This window comes from Oncorhynchus kisutch, linkage group LG23, assembly GCF_002021735.2.
Source record: "Oncorhynchus kisutch isolate 150728-3 linkage group LG23, Okis_V2, whole genome shotgun sequence".
NCBI lineage: Eukaryota > Metazoa > Chordata > Actinopteri > Salmoniformes > Salmonidae > Oncorhynchus > Oncorhynchus kisutch.
In genome coordinates this window covers 41,627,243-41,647,794 of record NC_034196.2, presented here as the reverse complement: position 1 = coordinate 41,647,794, position 20,552 = coordinate 41,627,243, and the positions used below count along the sequence as shown (strand labels likewise).

The 20,552-nt window shown below is 43.6% G+C and overlaps 1 protein-coding gene across 1 annotated transcript in view; it reads left to right on the top strand.

Moving 5' to 3' along the window:
• LOC109868745 (A disintegrin and metalloproteinase with thrombospondin motifs 19) overlaps window positions 1-17,876 on the top strand; it is a 137,249-nt gene extending 119,373 nt beyond the window's left edge. Inside the window, exons 22-23 of the mRNA XM_031802449.1 lie at window positions 6,539-6,716; window positions 14,188-17,876. Coding sequence (XP_031658309.1) covers window positions 6,539-6,716; window positions 14,188-14,339 — 330 coding nt within the window. The 3' untranslated portion in view covers window positions 14,340-17,876. The remainder of the gene's footprint in view (window positions 1-6,538; window positions 6,717-14,187) is intronic.
• Window positions 17,877-20,552: the final 2,676 nt, after the last annotated feature.

Sequence of the window (20,552 nt, the reverse complement as noted above, 5' to 3'; positions counted from 1 at the left end):
ACTAGCTTAAAGCACCAGCTGTCAGAGCAGCTCACAGATTGCTGCACCTGTACATAGCCCATCTATAATTTAGCCCAAACAACTACCTCTTCCCCTACTGTATTTATTTATTTGGCTTCTTTGCACTCCATTATTTTTATTTATACTTTGCACGTTCTTCCACTGTATATCTACCATTCCAGTGTTTTACTTGCTATATTGTATTTACTTTGCCACCATGGCCTTTTTTTTGCCTTTACCTCCCTTATCTCACCTCATTTGCTCACATCGTATATAGACTTGTTTATACTGTATTATTGACTCCATGTTTTACTCCATGTGTAACTCTGTGTCGTTGTATGTGTCGAACTGCTTTGCTTTATCTTGGCCAGGTCACAATTGTAAATGAGAACTTTTTCTCAACTTGCCTATCTGGTTAAATAAAGGTGAAATAAAATAAATACAATAAATATATTTACCATATCATATAGAGACAGAAACATAAACCTTTTACCTGATCAAATCAAATCAAATCAAATTTTATTTGTCACATACACATGGTTAGCAGATGTTAATGCGAGTGTAGCGAAATGCTTGTGCTTCTAGTTCCGACAATGCAGTAATAACGAACAAGTAATCTAACTAACAATTCCAAAAAAACTACTGTCTTATACACAGTGTAAGGGGATAAGGAATATGTACATAAGGATATATGAATGAGTGATGGTACAGAGCAGCATAGGCAAGATACAGTAGATGATATCGAGTACAGTATAACATATGAGATGAGTATGTAAACAAAGTGGCATAGTTAAAGTGGCTAGTGATACATGTATTACATAAGGATGCAGTCGATGATATAGAGTACAGTATATACGTATGCATATGAGATGAATAATGTAGGGTAAGTAACATTATATAAGGTAGCATTGTTTAAAGTGGCTAGTGATATATTTACATAATTTCCCATCAATTCCCATTATTAAAGTGGCTGGAGTTGAGTCAGTGTCATTGACAGTGTGTTGGCAGCAGCCACTCAATGTTAGTGGTGGCTGTTTAACAGTCTGATGGCCTTGAGATAGAAGCTGTTTTTCAGTCTCTCGGTCCCAGCTTTGATGCACCTGTACTGACCTCGCCTTCTGGATGACAGCGGGGTGAACAGGCAGTGGCTCGGGTGGTTGATGTCCTTGATGATCTTTATGGCCTTCCTGTAGCATCGGGTGGTGTAGGTGTCCTGGAGGGCAGGTAGTTTGCCCCCGGTGATGCGTTGTGCAGACCTCACTACCCTCTGGAGAGCCTTACGGTTGAGGGCGGTGCAGTTGCCATACCAGGCGGTGATACAGCCCTCCAGGATGCTCTCGATTGTGCATCTGTAGAAGTTTGTGAGTGCTTTTGGTGACAAGCCGAATTTCTTCAGCCTCCTGAGGTTGAAGAGGCGCTGCTGCGCCTTCTTCACGATGCTGTCTGTGTGAGTGGACCAATTCAGTTTGTCTGTGATGTGTATGCCAAGGAACTTAAAACTTGCTACCCTCTCCACTACTGTTCCATCGATGTGGATAGGGGGGTGTTCCCTCTGCTGTTTCCTGAAGTCCACAATCATCTCCTTAGTTTTGTTGACGTTGAGTGTGAGGTTATTTTCCTGACACCACACTCCGAGGGCCCTCACCCCCTCCCTGTAGGCCGTCTCGTCGTTGTTGGTAATCAAGCCTACCACTGTTGTGTCGTCCGCAAACTTGATGATTGAGTTGGAGGCGTGCGTGGCCACGCAGTCGTGGGTAAACAGGGAGTACAGGAGAGGTAGACATAATTGCAAATGATTAAATCCTTCCAATAGAAAAAAAAACAATTTAGTTACGAATTGAACTTTAATTAAATTAGTTGACTCTTCACATGGGATGATTTCACTGAACAACAAAATAAAGGGAATATTGAATGATCCTCAATGATCCATCGCATCTCCCAAAAACATTTTCAACATACATCTGTAAAATGATAGTCTAGAAACTAGAGCTTTGGTTGTCTTCCTCTCAGGCTTCCATGTCTTCTCCCTAGACCTCCTCAATGTCTACCTCTTGAACATTAGACTCTGAGGCCTCATCTTCACTGTCACTTTCCAACCTTTTGAGGATGGCTCATTGTCAGGGTCAAAAAGCCTCAAATTTGCCCGGATGGTCACCAATTTTTCAACCCTTGTATTGGTCAGCCTGTTGCATGCTTTGGGGCGGATGCGCTCTGAGGCGGCTGATGTTGGTGGGATTTGGAGGATGATGGAGGCAACAGGGGAAAGAGCCTCAGATCCACAAAGTCCCTTCCACCAGGTGGCTGATGAGATATGTTGGCACGACTGCCATATTGCATCTCCATCCCAAAGCCCTTGCTTGGAAGTGTATTTCGCTAGACTGCCAAGAACCTTGCCCTCATCCAGGCCAAGGTGGTGAGACACGGTAGTGATGACAACATAGGCCTTGTTGATCTCTGCACCAGACAGGATGCTCTTGCCAGCATATTTGGAGTCCAACATGTACGCTTCGGCATGATTGGGCTTCAGTCAGAAGTCTTCACGGTTTTTGATGTATTTCAGAACTGCAGTTTCCTCTGCATACAGCAACAGTGAAGTGGGCAGGGCAGTACGCATTTCTTCTCTTATATCTGCAAGCAGAGTCTGAACATCAGACAGGATGGCATTGTCTCCCTCAATCCGTGCAATGGCTACTGCTATAGGTTTCAGGAGTTCCAGGCTGCTTATCACTCTCCCCCAAAATACATCATCCAGGAGGATCCTCTTGATGGGGCTGTCCATACGGCAGACAGTGATATGGCCATCTCCAGGAGACTGTCAAACATGATGACAAACACCACGCCAACGGGCATTGCTGGGCAGCTTCAATGTGGTGCTCTTATTCTTCTCACTTTGCTTGGTGAGGTAGATTGCTGCTATAACTTGAAGACCATTCACATACCTAACCATTTCCTTGGCTCTCTTGTAGAGTGTATCCATTGTTTTCAGTGCCATGATGTCCTTGAGGTGCAGATTCAATGCAATGAGCAGCACAGCCAATGGGTGTGATGTGAGGGTAGGACTCCTCCACTTCAGACCAAGCAGCCTTCATGTTCACAGCATTATCTGTCACCATTGCAAATACCTTCTGTGGTCCAAGGTCATTGATGACTGCCTTCAGTCAATGTTGCTATCGATAAGGTGTCTGATTCATAATTTTCACCTCGAATAGAAGTAGAGGGACTTTTGTCAGAGGTTGCTTGTTGTGAGCGCTAAGGGAACTTTATGCACTTGGCCAGATGATTCTGCATCTTTGTTGCATTCTTCACATATGATTTGGCACAGTATTTGCAAATGTACACAGCTTCTCCTTCTACATTAGCTGCAGTGAAATGTCTCTACACATCAGATAGTGCCCGTGGCATTTTCCTGTAAAGATTAGAAATAATTAGTTTAAAAAACACAAATACAATTCCATGTACATATGAATAGTTAAGCAGTTTGATTAAACAACTCCTTTGTAAGATACATGTTTTAAAATGAAACATGAATGGAAACAGGTGAATTAACAAAGCTAAAACCCACATGGTAGCAAAAACAAACTACCAGAAATGATTAATAAGTTAGAAATTATTTAAACACACTTTGCAGGCCTCCCGGGTGGCGCAGTGGTTAAGGGCACTGTACTAAAGCGCCAGCGGCGCCACCAGAGACTCAGGGTTTCGCGCTCAGGCTCTGTCATAACCGCCAGCGACCGGGAGGTCTGTGGGGCGACGCACAATTGGCCTAGCATCGTCTGGGTTAGGGAGGGTTTGGCTGGTAGGGAACTCCTTGTCTCATCGCGCACCAGCGACTCCTGTGGCGGGCCGGGCGCAATGCGCGCTAACCAAGGTTGCCAGGTGCACGGTGTTTCCTCCAACACATTGGTGCGGCTGGCTTCTGGGTTGGATGGCGCTGTGTTAAGAAGCAGTGCAGCTTGGTTGGGTTGTGTATCGGAGGACGCATGACTTTCAACCTTCGTCTCTCCTGAGCCCGTACGGGAGTTGTAGCGATGAGACAAGATAGTAGCTACTAAACAATTGGATACCACGAAAAAGGGGTAAAATTCACACAAAAAAATATATATATAAACACACTTTGCTGTAGGCTATTATTTACTAGCTAACAAAAAAATCTGTATGTCATATAAAATATATTCACCCCACCCAGTACTGTAATCAAAACTTACCAGAAAGCATCTAGTCCCTGGCTCAGACAGTGTAGTAGTGTGGGCTCAATAGCATGTCATTAGTGTGCAAGATCTTGAGAATCAGCTGTAGATGTGATGGAAGAATGCACTGTGGATACAGAGGGTTACAATTCCATTAAATTGGGGATAGTTTAACCAAAATATGCCACAAGACCTAGAATTGCCTTTATGTGGTTAAGGTTAACTGTCAGCTAACTTTTTTGATGGATTTAATTAAGCAAAATTCCCCAAATTCCCGGGCTTAATTTCCCATGGAAAATGTACCAGAAAGTTTCCTACCCTTTGCAACCCTACTAATAATCCACATTTCCACTGTGTTAGCAGTTGACTCAGACGGCCCGTCCCTTTGTGAACCTTGTTCCAATGGGATGGTCAAAGGGCTGAGGTTGTGAGAACTGGGAACGGACGCTTTGTTTTCAAGTAATCTTTTTTCTTCTTCTCTTATTTGCTTCGACTCTGTGGCTTGCAGAACCACAAATCCCTTCATGTGTGACTATAAACCACATCATTTGTGGTAATGCTAATAAAAATACCCCTAGATTACTTTACATAGTCGTTATAACATGTTCACGGGTACATGTACAGTAAATACATGGGAATGAACTCAATCACACCTATAAAATTGTTTTAACTAGATCTATCCTTATATAAATACATGGGCTTACTTACTTTTTGAAAAGCGTATTTGATTATTTCCTGTCTGTTGCATTGTTGTATTCCCTGTCTGTCTGTCTGTCTGTCTGTCTGTCTGTCTGTCTGTCTGTCTGTCTGTCTGTCTGTCTGTCTGTCTGTCTGTCTGTCTGTCTGTCTGTCTGTCTGTCTGTCTGTCTGTCTGTCTGTCTGTCTGTCTGTCTGTCTGTCTGTCTGTCTCTCTCTCTCTCTCTCTCTCTCTCTCTCTCTCTCTCTCTGTCTCTCTCTCTCTCTCTCTCTCTCTGTCTCTCTCTCTCTCTGTCTCTCTCTCTCTCTCTCTGTCTCTCTCTCTCTCTCTCTGTCTCTCTCTCTGTCTCTCTCTCTCTCTCTCTGTCTCTCTCTCTCTCTCTCTCTGTCTCTCTCTCTCTCTCTCTCTGTCTCTCTCTCTCTCTCTCTCTCTGTCTCTCTGTGGAAATCTGGAAATCTACAAATTGTCATGGAGAGTGCTCTGTCATATCACTGCCAAACCCTGAGATGTATTTGCCATCTTCCCGAGCCTCGGTATGGCTAAAGCAGACTAATGTATCGGGTGAATAGGAGCGCCGCCGAGGCTGTTCTCTCCCCGCTCGCCCCGTCCAGACATGCCTGATCCCCAACATGCTGTTCTAGTCACAACAGCTGTCTGTTATTTAAACACTAACCTCCACATAAATGCATTACGAAGTCAGCTCATGTCGAAAAAGCCTTGAGTTGAAAGCGGACGGACTCCATCTCCCCAACCCCCACTTCTTTGAATGTTTAGAAAGCTGTTTTTTTTAAAGGCATTGGAGAAGGGATTACAAGACTATATTCATCTGGCTCTGCCACTATTCATCGCAGCGCCTCCTGTATAAATTCACTCTGTCTCTGCCGGGTTGGACATATTTAGGCCTGAGTCTCTCTGTGTTTTGGCAAACAGCAGTCGACCACGGAAACAGCTCGAACTGGCCACAGCCAATCGCTGAAGCCGGTGTTCCACTCATGCCTTGGCAGGTCTTTTACCTCAGAGACTTTTTTGGCTTGGCCCAAGTGAGTGATGCAAGCTCATTATATGGATCACTCATACATACAGCCACATATTGGAACACTGACCAGGGGCTGTGGTAGGGGACACTTAACATGAGGTCAAAAGTCCTATGCTTTCGTAATCAAACGGCTATCATATCATGGTCAAACTCAATTCCATGAAAAGCAGGAGTGTCTGCTGTTATTTCCTTTCAATATGTGTCCAATTAAGACCTAGACAACCAGGTGAGGGGAGTTCCTAACTCATCATTTAAGACCTAGACAACCAGGTGAGGGGAGTTCCTAACTCATCATTTAAGACCTAGACAACCAGGTGAGGGGAGTTCCTAACTCATCATTTAAGACCTAGACAACCAGGTGAGGGGAGTTCCTAACTCATCATTTAAGACCTAGACAACCAGGTGAGCGGAGTTCCTAACTCATCATTTAAGACCTAGACAACCAGGTGAGGGGAGTTCCTAACTCATCATTTAAGACCTAGACAACCAGGTGAGGGGAGTTCCTAACTCATCATTTAAGACCTAGACAACCAGGTGAGGGGAGTTCCTAACTCATCATTTGTATTTGACATTATGTCCACTGACATAATCTTATGCTGTGTGTTACGGTGTTGATAGTGCTCGGTCACCTGTGGCAAAAGCATGCAGTCCCGGGTTATCCAGTGCATGCACAAGATCACCGGGCGCCACGGCAACGAGTGCTTCTCGTCGGAGAAGCCGGCGGCGTACCGGCCATGTCAGCAGCAGGCGTGCAACGAGAGGATCAACGTCAACACCATCACCTCGCCACGCCTGGGTGAGTATCATGCATCTTGTCATCACGGTCACCACCTCCCGAGTTCATGTCTAACAGGGTAGGGATCCATTCCAATTCAGTTCAGAAATGTTATTCAGAAAATGAATTGGACAATTGCCCTTTTATTTTCAGAGTCTGGGTTTTATCAACACAGTTTATTCTTAAAGTTAAAATAGATTGAATATCAAAGAAGGCCAGAACTCACTTGATGCTTGCATGGGTTTAAGACACGCTGAGAAAAGACAAGAGCTGAGCTCTATTTTCAGAGCCAGGATGTAATATATTTTTTTTGCATTGTAGATAAAAAAAATTGTCTTCACCAACCACTGGAGGACCTTACTGGTCGTGGACAGAGAAATTATGGTACCAGGCTGTGATGCAACCAATCAGGACACTCTCAATGGTGCAGGGGTAGTATTTGGAGAGGACCCGGGGCGGCATGCTGAATTTCTTCAGCCGACTTAGGAAGTAGAGACGCTGTTGAGCCCTCTTGACGAGTGGTGGTGTTGTTGGTCCATGTTAAGTCTTCTGTGATTTGGATTGATCCTGATAATAATTCAGCTATAGATTAATATGATAACCTAATAATAATGAAGTCCTGTTGTTTCTACTACTTACAATAACTGTTCCCCAGACGCAGCTTGTATCACCATTCCAGCTCCCTTACCTATAATAGCTTCCCAAGTTCATCGAAGGTTCCCAAGGGTTGTTCTGTCTCATTATTTGAGTATGGTACGAATCCATTAGATACATCATCTGTCTCACGCACAACGGGCTCTCTGACAGACATCGCGCTGTGTAGGGTTTCCAAAAAAGTATCCTCAAAGTATCTCGAGCTCATTCCCGAGTCAGTTCAAAACCCATTAATTGGCGAGCGTTGATGCGGAAAGTTTGGCCCACCACTTCACCGGCAATCTAAATGCGCCATGTTTTGATGACTTCATTAAAAATATTATGTGCGGCCTCAAGCTGTGGGATTATGCTCTGTTGTATAATACCGCCTATTCACGAGCATGCCAGACACACCACTCAACGACCTCCGTTGACCCCAGACACAAGTGCCATTTTTTATTTTTATTTTTTTATGTATTTTTAAAGCCTGCAGTGAATTTCACAGTGTACACGTTCCACCAACTCTTCTGCCCACTCCTCCCTGTGTGTGTCCCTATGGGCCCTGGTCAAAAGTAGTGCACTACATAGGGAATAGGGTGCCATTTGGGATGCAATCACTGTGTTTAGGGGCTGGATGGTACCAGATGACGACGTTCGAAAATGTTAAGCCTTCTGGGAAGAGTGCGCATAGTTTATCATAAATTGCAGCTGGGGAAGAGTTACTGAAGCTGAGGCTGAGGCTGATTCTGCTGAGATTGATTCTGGGGCTGATTCTGCTGAGGTTGATACTGGGGCTGAGGTTGATACTGGGGCTGAGGTTGATACTGGGGCTGAGGTTAATACTGGGGCTGAGGCTGATTCTGGGGCTGGGGCTGATTCTGCTGAGGTTGATTCTGGGGCTGAGGCTGATTCTGGGGCTGAGGCTGATTCTGTTGAGGTTGATTCTGGGGCTGAGGCTGCTGAGGTTGATTCTGGGGCTGAGGTTGATTCTGGGGCTGAGGCTGCTGAGGTTGATTCTGGGGCTGAGGCTGATTCTGCTGAGGTTGATTCTGGGGCTGAGGCTGATTCTGGGGCTGAGGCTGATTCTGTTGAGGTTGATTCTGGGGCTGAGGCTGCTGAGGTTGATTCTGGGGCTGAGGCTGATTGTGCTGAGGTTGATTCTGAGGTTGAGAATGAGGCTGCTGAGTTTGATTCTGAGGCTGAGGCTGATTCTGCTGAGGTTGAGAATGAGGCTGCTGAGGTTGATTCTGAGGCTGAGGCTGATTCTGCTGAGGTTGAGAATGAGAATGCTGAGGTCGATTCTGAGGCTGAGGCTGATTCTGCTGAGGTTGATTCTGAGGTTGAGAATGAGGCTGCTGAGGTTGATTCTGAGGCTGAGACTGATTCTGCTGAGGTTGAGGTTGAGAATGAGGCTGCTGAGGTTCAGACTGGGGCTGAGGCTGATTCTGCTGAGGTTGAGAATGAGGCTGATTCTGCTGAGGTTGATTCTGAGGTTGAGAATGAGGCTGCTGAGGTTGATTCTAAGGCTGATTCTGCTGAGGTTGAGAATGAGGCTGCTGAGGTTCGGACTGGGGCTGAGGCTGATTCTGCTGAGGTTGAGAATGAGACTGCCGAGGTTGAGACTGGGGCTGAGGCTGATTCTGCTGAGGTTGATTCTTAGGTTGAGAATGAGGCTGCTGAGGTTGAGCCTGGGGCTGAGGCTGATTCTGCTGAGGTTGATTCTGAGGTTGAGAATGAGGCTGCTGAGGTTGATTCTGAGGCTGAGGCTGATTCTGCTGAGGTTGAGAATGAGGCTGCTGAGGTTCAGACTGGGGCTGAGGCTGATTCTGCTGAGGTTGAGAATGAGGCTGCCGAGGTTGAGACTGGGGCTGAGGCTGATTCTGCTGAGGTGGATTCTGAGGTTGAGAATGAGGCTGCTGAGGTTGATTCTGAGGCTGATTCTGCTGAGGTTGATTCTGAGGTTGAGAATGAGGCTGCTGAGGTTGATTCTGAGGCTGAGGCTGATTCTGCTGAGGTTGAGAATGAGGCTGCTGAGGTTCAGACTGGGGCTGAGGCTGATTCTGCTGAGGTTGAGAATGAGGCTGCCGAGGTTGAGACTGGGGCTGAGGCTGATTCTGCTGAGGTGGATTCTGAGGTTGAGAATGAGGCTGCTGAGGTTGATTCTGAGGCTGATTCTGCTGAGGTTGATTCTGAGGTTGAGAATGAGGCTGCTGAGGTTGATTCTAAGGCTGATTCTGCTGAGGTTGAGAATGAGGCTGCTGAGGTTCGGACTGGGGCTGAGGCTGATTCTGCTGAGGTTGAGAATGAGGCTGCAGAGGTTGAGACTGGGGCTGAGGCTGATTCTGCTGAGGTTGATTCTTAGGTTGAGAATGAGGCTGCTGAGGTTGAGCCTGGGGCTGAGGCTGATTCTGCTGAGGTTGATTCTGAGGTTGAGAATGAGGCTGCTGAGGTTGATTCTGAGGCTGAGGCTGATTCTGCTGAGGTTGAGAATGAGGCTGCTGAGGTTCAGACTGGGGCTGAGGCTGATTCTGCTGAGGTTGAGAATGAGGCTGCCGAGGTTGAGACTGGGGCTGAGGCTGATTCTGCTGAGGTGGATTCTGAGGTTGAGAATGAGGCTGCTGAGGTTGATTCTGAGGCTGATTCTGCTGAGGTTGAGAATGAGGCTGCTGAGGTTCAGACTGGGGCTGAGGCTGATTCTGCTGAGGTTGAGAATGAGGCTGCCGAGGTTGAGACTGGGGCTGAGGCTGATTCTGCTGAGGTGGATTCTGAGGTTGAGAATGAGGCTGCTGAGGTTGATTCTGAGGCTGATTCTGCTGAGGTTGAGAATGAGACTGCCGAGGTTGAGCTGGGGCTGGGGTTGCTGAGATTGAGACTGGGGCTGCTGAGGTTGAGAAGGACGTTGCTGAGGTTCAGACTGGGGCTGAGGCTGATTCTGCTGAGGTTGAGAATGAGGCTGCCGAGGTTGAGACTGGGGCTGAGGCTGATTCTGCTGAGATTGATTCTGAGGTTGAGAATGAGGCTGCTGAGGTTGATTCTGAGGCTGAGGCTGATTCTGCTGAGGTTGAGAATGAGGCTGCCGAGGTTGAGCTGGGGCTGGGGTTGCTGAGATTGAGACTGGGGCTGCTGAGGTTGAGAAGGAGGTTGCTGAGATTGAGGCTGGGGCTGCTGAGGTTGAGAAGGAGATTGCTGAGATTGAGGCTGGGGCTGCTGAGGTTGAGAAGGAGGTTGCTGAGATTGAGGTTGGGGCTGCTGAGGTTGAGAAGGAGGTTGCTGAGATTGAGCCTGGGGCTGCTGAGGTTGAGGTTGGGCTGAGGCCGGGTGGATATATGGCATGATGTTTATAATTAGTGTACGCCGGCTCACGTTCTTGTCCCGAGCAGAGATACAGCTGGAGGGAGGGGTGTCTGTGGTACGCACCAGGGTAGCAGCTCTGCCCCCTCCCTCCTAAAACCTTCACAGCTGGTAATGCTAAGCTCCTCCAGGAATCTGGGAAGTATGAACGTTTGTGCCTCAAGCCTCTCGCATTCATTTGTTGTATTATTTTTTTCACTCCCATTCATTTTTTTTTATACATATTTCCTGTTTATCCATTCTATTTAGAACAGACATACATCTGTTGGAGTACAATGCTAGATCAATTGAATCTGTATAATAGAGATACAATAGAGATCGAAGGGGAAAAAACAGACAATTGTCTGCTCAATAGTCTGTTCAATGTGAGATAAGGGCTACAAAGTATAAAGTATAAAATAAAAATACTAGCAAAAAACATGCATAGACAAAAGGCTAGCCCACAAGCCACACAGTTGTCATAGATATAGGACCAATACCACTGACATACATATTACCATGCAGTCAATAGCAACTAATACTATCACTGTTTTTGCATACAATCGGATAACGTCCCTCTGTTCCTACTCCCCGCCTACAAGCAGCAACTCAAGAGGGAACCATCAACACAGAATAGTGAAGTGCTGGACAGAGGAGGCAGACTCAATGCTGTTTTGAGAATAATGATAGGAATACAGTACCAGTCAAAAGTGTGGACACACATACTCATTCAAGGGTTTTCTCTTTGTAGAATAATAGTGAAGACATCAAAACTATGAAATAACACAAATGGAATCATGTAGTAACCAAAGAAAGTGTTAAAGAAATCAAAATATATTTTCTATTTGAGATTTTACATAGCCACTTTTTGCCTTGATGACAGCTTTGCACACTCTTGACATTCTCTCAACCAGCTTCATGAGGTAGTCACCTGGAATGCATTTCAATTAACAGATTGAAAGTTGTTAAAAGTTAATTTGTGGAATTTCTTTCCTTCTTAATGCATTTGAGCCAATCACTTGTGTTGTGACAAGGTAGGGGTGGTATACAGAAGATAGCCCTATTTGGTAAAAGACCAAGTTCATATACAGCGTCTCTACTTCCTAAGTCGGCTGAAGAAATTCAGCATGCCGCCCCGGGTCCTCTCCAAATACTACCCCTGCACCACTGAGAGTGTCCTGATTGGTTGCATCACAGCCTGGTACAATAATTTCCCTGTCCACGACCAGTAAGGTCCTCCAGTGGTTGGTGAAGACAATTTTTTATCTACATTGCTAAAAAAATATATTACATTCTACTGAGTCATCTACTTTGTTTATATTCTTATTTTAAATAAAACAAATCAAAAATATGGTATTACTATTGTTTCTTATTGTTGTTGCATTGTCCAGAAGGAACCTGCAAGGAAGTATTTCATTGGACGGTGTATGCCATGTGTATACTATGTGTATGCCATGTGTATACTATGTGTATGCCATGTGTATACTATGTGTATACTATGTGTATGCCATGTGTATACTATGTGTATACTATGTGTATGCCATGTGTATACTATGTGTATACTATGTGTATACTATGTGTATGCCATGTGTATACTATGTGTATACTATGTGTATACTATGTGTATGCCATGTGTATACTATGTGTATACTATGTGTATACTATATGTATACTATGGGAATACTATGTGTATACTATGTGTATGCCATGTGTATACTATGTGTATGCCATGTGTATACTATGTGTATGCCATGTGTATACTATGTGTATGCCATGTGTATACTATGTGTATACTATGTGTATGCCATGTGTATACTATGTGTATACTATGTGTATGCCATGTGTATACTATGTGTATGCAATGTGTATACTATGTGTATGCAATGTGTATACTATGTGTATACTATGTGTATACTATGTGTGTACTATACCAGTACCACTAATAAAAACACTGTTACACCTCTACTACTGTGTATCAATATCAATGGGCTCAGCCGCGCAGCGGCAAACTAGACTTAGCAGTTGAATTTCCCATGAAGACAAAAAGATGACTCAGACTTTTCCCATGAAGCCAAAAGGATGACTCAGATGTCAGAAGGCAGAAGAATGAAGAGGTGTGAGTTGTTTTACTGTCTGTCGCCATGGCGTTCCCACTAATCCCACCCCAGCCACGGGTGTTGTGTTCCGTTGTGTTTGCCTTGGTGGAGACTTGACGCCATCTCAAAAACAGCAGAACGCCATCAAGAGAAGGGTTACTTCTCAAATGGCACCCTATTCCCTATGTAGTGCACTACTTTTGACCAGGGCCCATAGGGGTCTGGTCAAAAGTAGTGCACTAGGGAATAGGGTGTCATTTGAGACGTATCCAAGAAGTGGCAGCCCTCTCTAGCTGCCTCTGGAACGTTCCGAGGTAAATAGAGACCGTGGCAGTCCCAAACCGCACCCTATTCCCTATTTAGTGCACTACCCCATGAGCCCTGGTCAAAAGTAGTGCACTACATAGGGGATAGAATGCCATTTGGGAAGCAACCCGTGTTGGTGGTCCCATCGCAACGTCTCATTGGCAAAGAGGGATGTTTACAACTCCTGGCTTCATTACCAAGGCCTGTTCACTTCAAGAAAATATGTCAACACAGTGGCTATGCCCCCGAGATCTGAGTTTATTCAGAATGCTGCCGATGCAAATGGAATGCGATGGAACGGTCATAATATAATGTTGATAAGGTGACAGAGTAGTGTGTGTTGCAGAGTGCCGACTCCCCTACCCAGCACAGCAGCCCCGAAACACAAATGAAACAAGGTTATCCTCGTGACCTTGCGTCCTCTTGAGAACTCTGTTCTAGGGGTGTTAGTGTTAATGGACTGAGTATTTGAGGACAGATTTTACTGAGGAGAGAGAGAGAGAGAGAGAGAGAGGGGAGAGAGAGAGAGAGAGAGAGGGAGAGAGAGAGAGAGAGAGAGAGAGAGAGAGAGAGAGAGAGAGAGAGAGAGAGAGAGAGAGAGAGAGAGAGTGAGAACTGCTTGAGTCTGTGGGAATGTGCAATAATCTGCTTCTGCAATCATCATTTAGTCATTGTGTGTTTTAGGTGTGGCTAATAATTTTCTACTATAATACCCATTATTTTTGACAGCCCTGAAATTACAATGTGGCAACTGGACTTTCAATGTAATCTCTGTTTTACATGATATATTTTTATTTAATCTCCAATGAATGCAAAGTTGAATCAGTACAAAGAAAAGTAAATGTGAAATGTGTAAAATACTGCCACCTATTGGTGATGTACTGGAATAACATTTGATAAAAAGCCATGTTCATCTGTTATTCAGTGTTACAGTACATGGATGTTTCCTAATCCTGGTCCTCTGCACTAACACACCCAGTTCAACCAATCACAGGCTTGATGATGAGTTGAATCAAGTGGGTTACTGCTAGGCTGGAACAAAAATGTTCACCCTTTTGGATCCCCAGGACCAGGATTAGGAAACTGTGCACTTTGTCAAACTGAATCTCTCCTTTCATCCTCTGTAGCTGCCCTGACGTTCAAGTGTTTACGGGACCAGTGGCCGGTTTACTGCAAAGTCATCCGCGAGAAGAACCTCTGCCAAGACATGCGCTGGTATCAACGCTGCTGTGAAACTTGCCGGGACTTTTACGCACAGAAGATGCAGCAGAGGAGTTGACCCTCCCCTCACCCCCTCGCCCCCTCCTTCCAGGGGCGAACTTAGGTGTCATATCCTATTTATGTATATCAAGTGCACTTATTCCAACACGTGGGATGGACAGAACACACCTGTTTCAACCTAAACCAGCTATAGATTATAAGCACTGTAAATGTGTGATTAGTTCGTTGTGTTATTGGTATTGAGTCCATACCATGTCATGTTATTGGTATTGAGTCCATACTATGTCAAGTTATTGGTATTGTGTCGATACTATGCTCATGTTATTGGTATTGAGTCGATACTATGGTAATCTTATTGGTATTGAGTCGATACTATGTCATGTTATTGGTATTGAGTCGATACTATGGTAATCTTATTGGTTTTGAGTCGATACTATGGTCATCTTATTGGTATTGAGTTGATACTATGTCATGTTATTGGTATTGAGTCGATACTATGGTCATGTTATTGAGGTTGAATCGATACTATGTCATGTTATTGGTATTGAGTCGATATTATGCTCAAGTTATTGGTATGTAGTCGATACTATGCTCATGTTACTGGTATTGAGTCCATGCTATTGCCATCTTTTTGGTATTGAGTCCATACTATGGTAATGTTATTGGTATTGAGTCGATATTATGCTCATGTTACTGGTATTGAGTCCATGCTATTGCCATCTTTTTGGTATTGAGTCGAAACTATAGTCATGTTATTGAGATGGAAGCAATACTATGTCATGTTATTGGTATTGAGTCCATATTATGTCATGTTATTGGTATTGAGTCGATACTATGGTCATGTTATTGAGGTTGAATCGATAATATGTCATGTTATTGGTTTTGAGTCGATACTATGGTCATGTTATTGGTATTGAGTCGATACTATGTCATGTTATTGGTATTGAGTCGGTCTAAGCACATCTCTTTTGAGGGTGTAATTGTTGACCAGCCTTCACCTGGGATCCGTTGAGCTGATATACTGTAGATCTACATAAGGATCCAACTCTTTGGTGTTTTTGGAGAAGTTTTTGTTTTTAATAATGTTAATTCATGCTAATATTTTGTAAATGTCTTACCATTTCCCATACTGTATTTTTTCTGATTTATCTTCATTAATATCACATTGAAAGTCCATCAAGGTATACCACTTGTAGTTTCCATTAATTTAGTTAACCCCGTATAATGTAACCAATGCAATAGTGCCAAAAGTGCAAACTACAAACTTCATTAGGCGTACCATCGGACCTAGGTCTACTGGTTTCCTATCAGTTTCTTCCAACAAAAAAAACAGAATGTCCCGCACACTGTTTATGCTCCCAGGTACCACGGTTTATCGGACAACATTTCCATCTGTAAGGATCTTCATCAGGTCAAAACAACCAGACAAAACGGCCTGACGAAGATCCTTGTGGATGGAACCGTTGTCTGATAAAAGGTGCTATTTGGGAGCATAATCAGTGTTTTGGACTTTCTGGTTTTTTTCTTCTCAAGTTGACTTCTTTAGCCCAGCACAAACATTTCTATCTATTTCAGCATTGGTGAACTTCATGCTATCTGCTTGGTATAGCCACTGCTGAGACTTTGGCTTCCAGCCGTGAGTAATTACAATGACATTCTTGTCTTTCGTCAAGTTTAGCAAAAATGTGTTTAGAGACACAAATGGTACTGTAGTGTTTAATCTATCTCAAACAGAATTCACAATACTGTCCATTTAGAAGCAATACTGAAAACATTACAGCTGCAAAGACTCTTATGTTTGATTGATATGATGTTTTAGGGTTTAGGACTTTCAGCTCTTCATTTGCTTTGTACATGTTTGGCTTAATGTCGAACACTGTAAGCAACAATGTGGCTTTGGAAGGATTTGGATAATTGATGATACTTCTATTAACGACAGCAAATATATTCTTATTATTAACGTGCTGTTTATGTGGTGCTAATTAGTGTACTTGAGTGAACTTTTGGGGATCTAGGCTTAAACATAAAGTGTTGCCAAATAGCCGAGGCTTGCTTAAAGTTGGAGAAAATACCTTATTGTAACATTTACTGAATTAATCTGTCTATGCATATGTTAACAATAGTGCTGGCCTTAGGATCTGTTGGGACTGAAACAATTGTGTGGAAAGCTTGAGGACCCAAATCTTTTCCGTCAAATCTAACATTGACATCAGGGGTGTGTTCAGTACGTCACATAGCGGTCTTCAACGTTTAATTCAACGGAAATGGTACTGTACTGAACGACTAGTTGAAGAACGGTGTATGGTGTGTGTGCTGCCTAAACCAGATCTTTACCATGATAAGGCCAGACCTTGCTCGACATTGCGGTGTCAGGTTTGTCCTGCGTCCCACAGTCTTGTGAGATTGTATGGTGTGTGTGGTGTGCTGCACGAGTTTTGCGATTTAAAATGGTCACACACATATTTTGATTGGCCCACACCAATATTGATCAGTTCACACCCATATTGACCAGGCCACACCCATATTGATCAGGCCACACCCATATTGATCAGGCCACACCCATATTGATCAGGCCACACCCATATTGATCAGGCCACACCCATTTTGATCGGGCCACACCCATATCGATCAGGCCACACCCATATTGATCAGGCCACACCCATATTGATCAGGTCACACCCATATTGATCAGCCCACACCCACCAAACAGGAGCAAACATACCTCAAAGGCTGTTACGGGAACGCTGTGCATCCCTTGGGGGGAAATGTAGTTCAGTAGCAAACGTTGAATGGAACTGAATGCATCCTAGTTTCGCGCACGGATCACTCCAAGTTAGGATTTGGATCTAAGTGCCTTCAGGAGGGGTTTCTAAAGGGAAATTATCCTCCACATGATCTGTATCGATATTTCAAAATGTGTTTCAAAATCACTAAAGGGACATATTTAGTCATATAGTAAACTATCATCCATATTTCTGTCAAATAGTTAGTACAGTATGGCCGACCTTGGTTGTGTACACCAGGATGAGCCCACGGCTGTCTTGTATGTTAAAGTCAATGTTAGAACGACAACATCTGAACAGCAAGCTGCTTCACTAGAACAATCTGCTGTACATCCTATTCACACAACGATGACCGTTTCTAGTGTATCACTCCACGGCCCTCTACTTGAATAGAGATAATGTAGAACTAAGAAACACTGACACTGTACATGTTTACACTGAAGTACTGCTGCACTGGTATGGGTTGGCTCCGGGGTGAAGTATCCCCTAGGTACTGTTCCTAGGACCCTAGATCAGCATCTAGGGGCAACTTCACCCTACTCTGGTTCCCATGAGCCCTCAGTCTAGGCGTCACATGGGTGCAAAAAAATACTGCTTGGTTTACACCTTCTGTCATTGGCTGAAAACAAGTTGAGTGTCGTTGAATTGAATTAAAATGGACATTTTATAGCACTGTTAAGGCCATGTCGTTTTTGAATGGCTTCCTACATACCTGTGTGTCGCGTTGTCTCGTAATGTCTTGCGGTTGTGTAGGAGAAAAAACTGCCTGCATATCATGTTCCTGAGAAAATAATAAAATAGATTCTCCATTATTTGTTTGTTCCTATGGTTTTCATGTCACATTGTATTCCTTGGATTTTGCTTGAAGGCTAAAAGTTGTCCTCAAAACAACTATATAAATAAATACAAATTGTAAGCCTCATGCTTTACCAACTGAGCCATCACGGGCCACTGATTGTTGCTCCTAGATCAGGCCTGTCAATGAACACAATGAACTATACAGATTCCTGACTTCTTTTTAATGTGTCTCAAATTCAGGCCCATTTATACAAGGTTACAGTTTACCAGATACCACTTGGAATTTTGGTCCCGGTCTGGTTGCCTAAACCAGATAATTACCATGATAAAGCCAGACCTTGTTCGACATTGAGGTGCAAGATTTGTCCAGCAGTCGCCTGCTATCAGGGATATAAACTATCGCACAAACCTTTAATTTATTCTGAGTCTGCTTCAAATGGTGAAACTTTATGTCATGACGTTGGCCTGGGGGTAGGTTTATGACAGTCATAAATACCTCTCCCCCCTTTTTCCTCTCTCTACCCTACTGATGTGACATTTGAAAATCCCTTGGTTAACATAGAGATTCTGGGAACATCAGAAGGTGGGGGGAATGAATCATATTTTGGTAGTCCGACCAGTTGAACATATGGGTTGGTACTTAATGAATATGATGTCAGTTCGGTTGTCATCTGAGACATTCTCATCAATGATAGGATGACAAACTCTACATTTGAAAGTCTACACATTAGAGTTATCAGATTCACATGGAATTGTTGGGCAATTTAAATGTTTGAATATAACATTATTGGTGACGCATGACTTTCAACCTTCATCTCTCCCGAGCCGAATGGGAGTTGTAGCGATGAGACAAGATAGTAATTACTAACAATTGGATACCACGAAATTGGGGAGAAAAGGGGGTACAATCTCAAAAATAAAAATAATGGTTCAGATAATAACTACAGAACGAAGCCAACCTCAGCGTGAGCTTTGGTTGCGAATGGTATAAACTTATTCACTACAGAAGTGATACCTCCTAGCCGTTGAGTTAGCAACAACAGCTAAAAAAGTGGGCTAGGAAAGGACAGATAGAGTATCCCGTCTACCACCCAACGACGACACTACAACGTTTACCGTTCACCACCAGAGACACTCTTCAAAGGACAAAGGTCTCTGTTGGGCAACACGGCCATCCATTTACCACCAACCTATCGAAGCGCAGCTCAGAGTAAATATTTATTGCATTGTCCTTTTCCAAATGGGCGGTAATTTAGAATGCATAAGATACTGTATTTACGATAGAGTTCCTGTCTACGGCCCGATAGACACATCGCTTCTCCCTTTGTCTTCCCGCTCTTTCACTCAAACCCAACCCCCTTTTCTTTGTTTAACCAGCTGTCATATCTGTTCCGTCCGCTAGGGACATTTTCCTTTATGACATAATTTGTAATCAGGGTATGATTCATTCTGTGTATATGTAATTCTGTGTGATTAGTTAGGTATTTAGTAAATACATAATTAAACCCAATTTTGTATTGCTGATTCAACTTGTTAGTCAGTGTTCGTGAAGAAGAATTTACAACTTTCAGATGAGACTGAAATAAGGTGACGATTAATATTGACTGCTAATGATGTAAAATATGACTAGGTCTTTAAGAGTTTATTCGGAAGATAACAGCTCTATAAATATTATTTCGTGGTGCCCCGACTTTCTAGTTAATTACATTTACATGATTCGCTCAATCAGGTAATATTAATTACGGAGAAAGGATTTTATAGAATAGCATGTCATATCACTTAATCCGGCATAGCCAAAGACACAACACTTTGTATCACTGGAACATATCAATAACCGAGATATAACTGCTGTGGATTTAATAAGACTACTACAGTTTATTACTTAAGGGGAAAAAGTCTTACATTGTACAAATCTTGCATTGTATTGCATAGCCTATGATACTTATAGCAATTTCCCAGTACTGTACTAGTTACAGCCTAATCAAGGGCTTGATAAATGTTGATCAGTTCGATCAGTGAATCAGCTGTGCTCCTATTGGAATAGATCAACTAAATGTAGAGGTTTGGGAAACACTTACTTATATAAATATCACACCATAGAGCATTGTATTAGCCTAGCATTAGAGCATTGTATTAGCCTAGCATTAGAGCATTGTATTAGCCTAGCATTAGAGCATTGTATTAGCCTAGCATTAGAGCATTGTATTAGCCTAGCATTAGAGCATTGTATTAGCCTAGCATTAGAGCATTGTATTAGCCTAGCATTAGAGCATTGTATTAGCCTAGCATTAGAGCATTGTATTAGCCTAGCATTAGAGCATTGTATTAGCCTAGCATTAGAGCATTGTATTAGCCTAGCATTAGAGCATTGTATTAGCCTAGCATTAGACAATACTTAGGTGTACAGGTGTCTGTTACCTGGGGTATGACTCCACCGTGTCACCCTGCTGCCTGGCACCGTTGGTTAGTTCCCATCACAAGAGGTCAGGTTGGGTTACACACACACCCCTGCAAAAGACACCTGCTCATAAATAGCGGCTCATCAATAATTCCTGATCGTGATGGAGGCACCGTGTGTAGCCTCGTGTGTACGACCAGAATTGCATTCAACAAGGCGAACAGTGTGTGAACGTAGGCCTGGTTGAACGCATCTCAGCTCCTGTAGAGCTCCGGGCTAAAGAGGACCTACG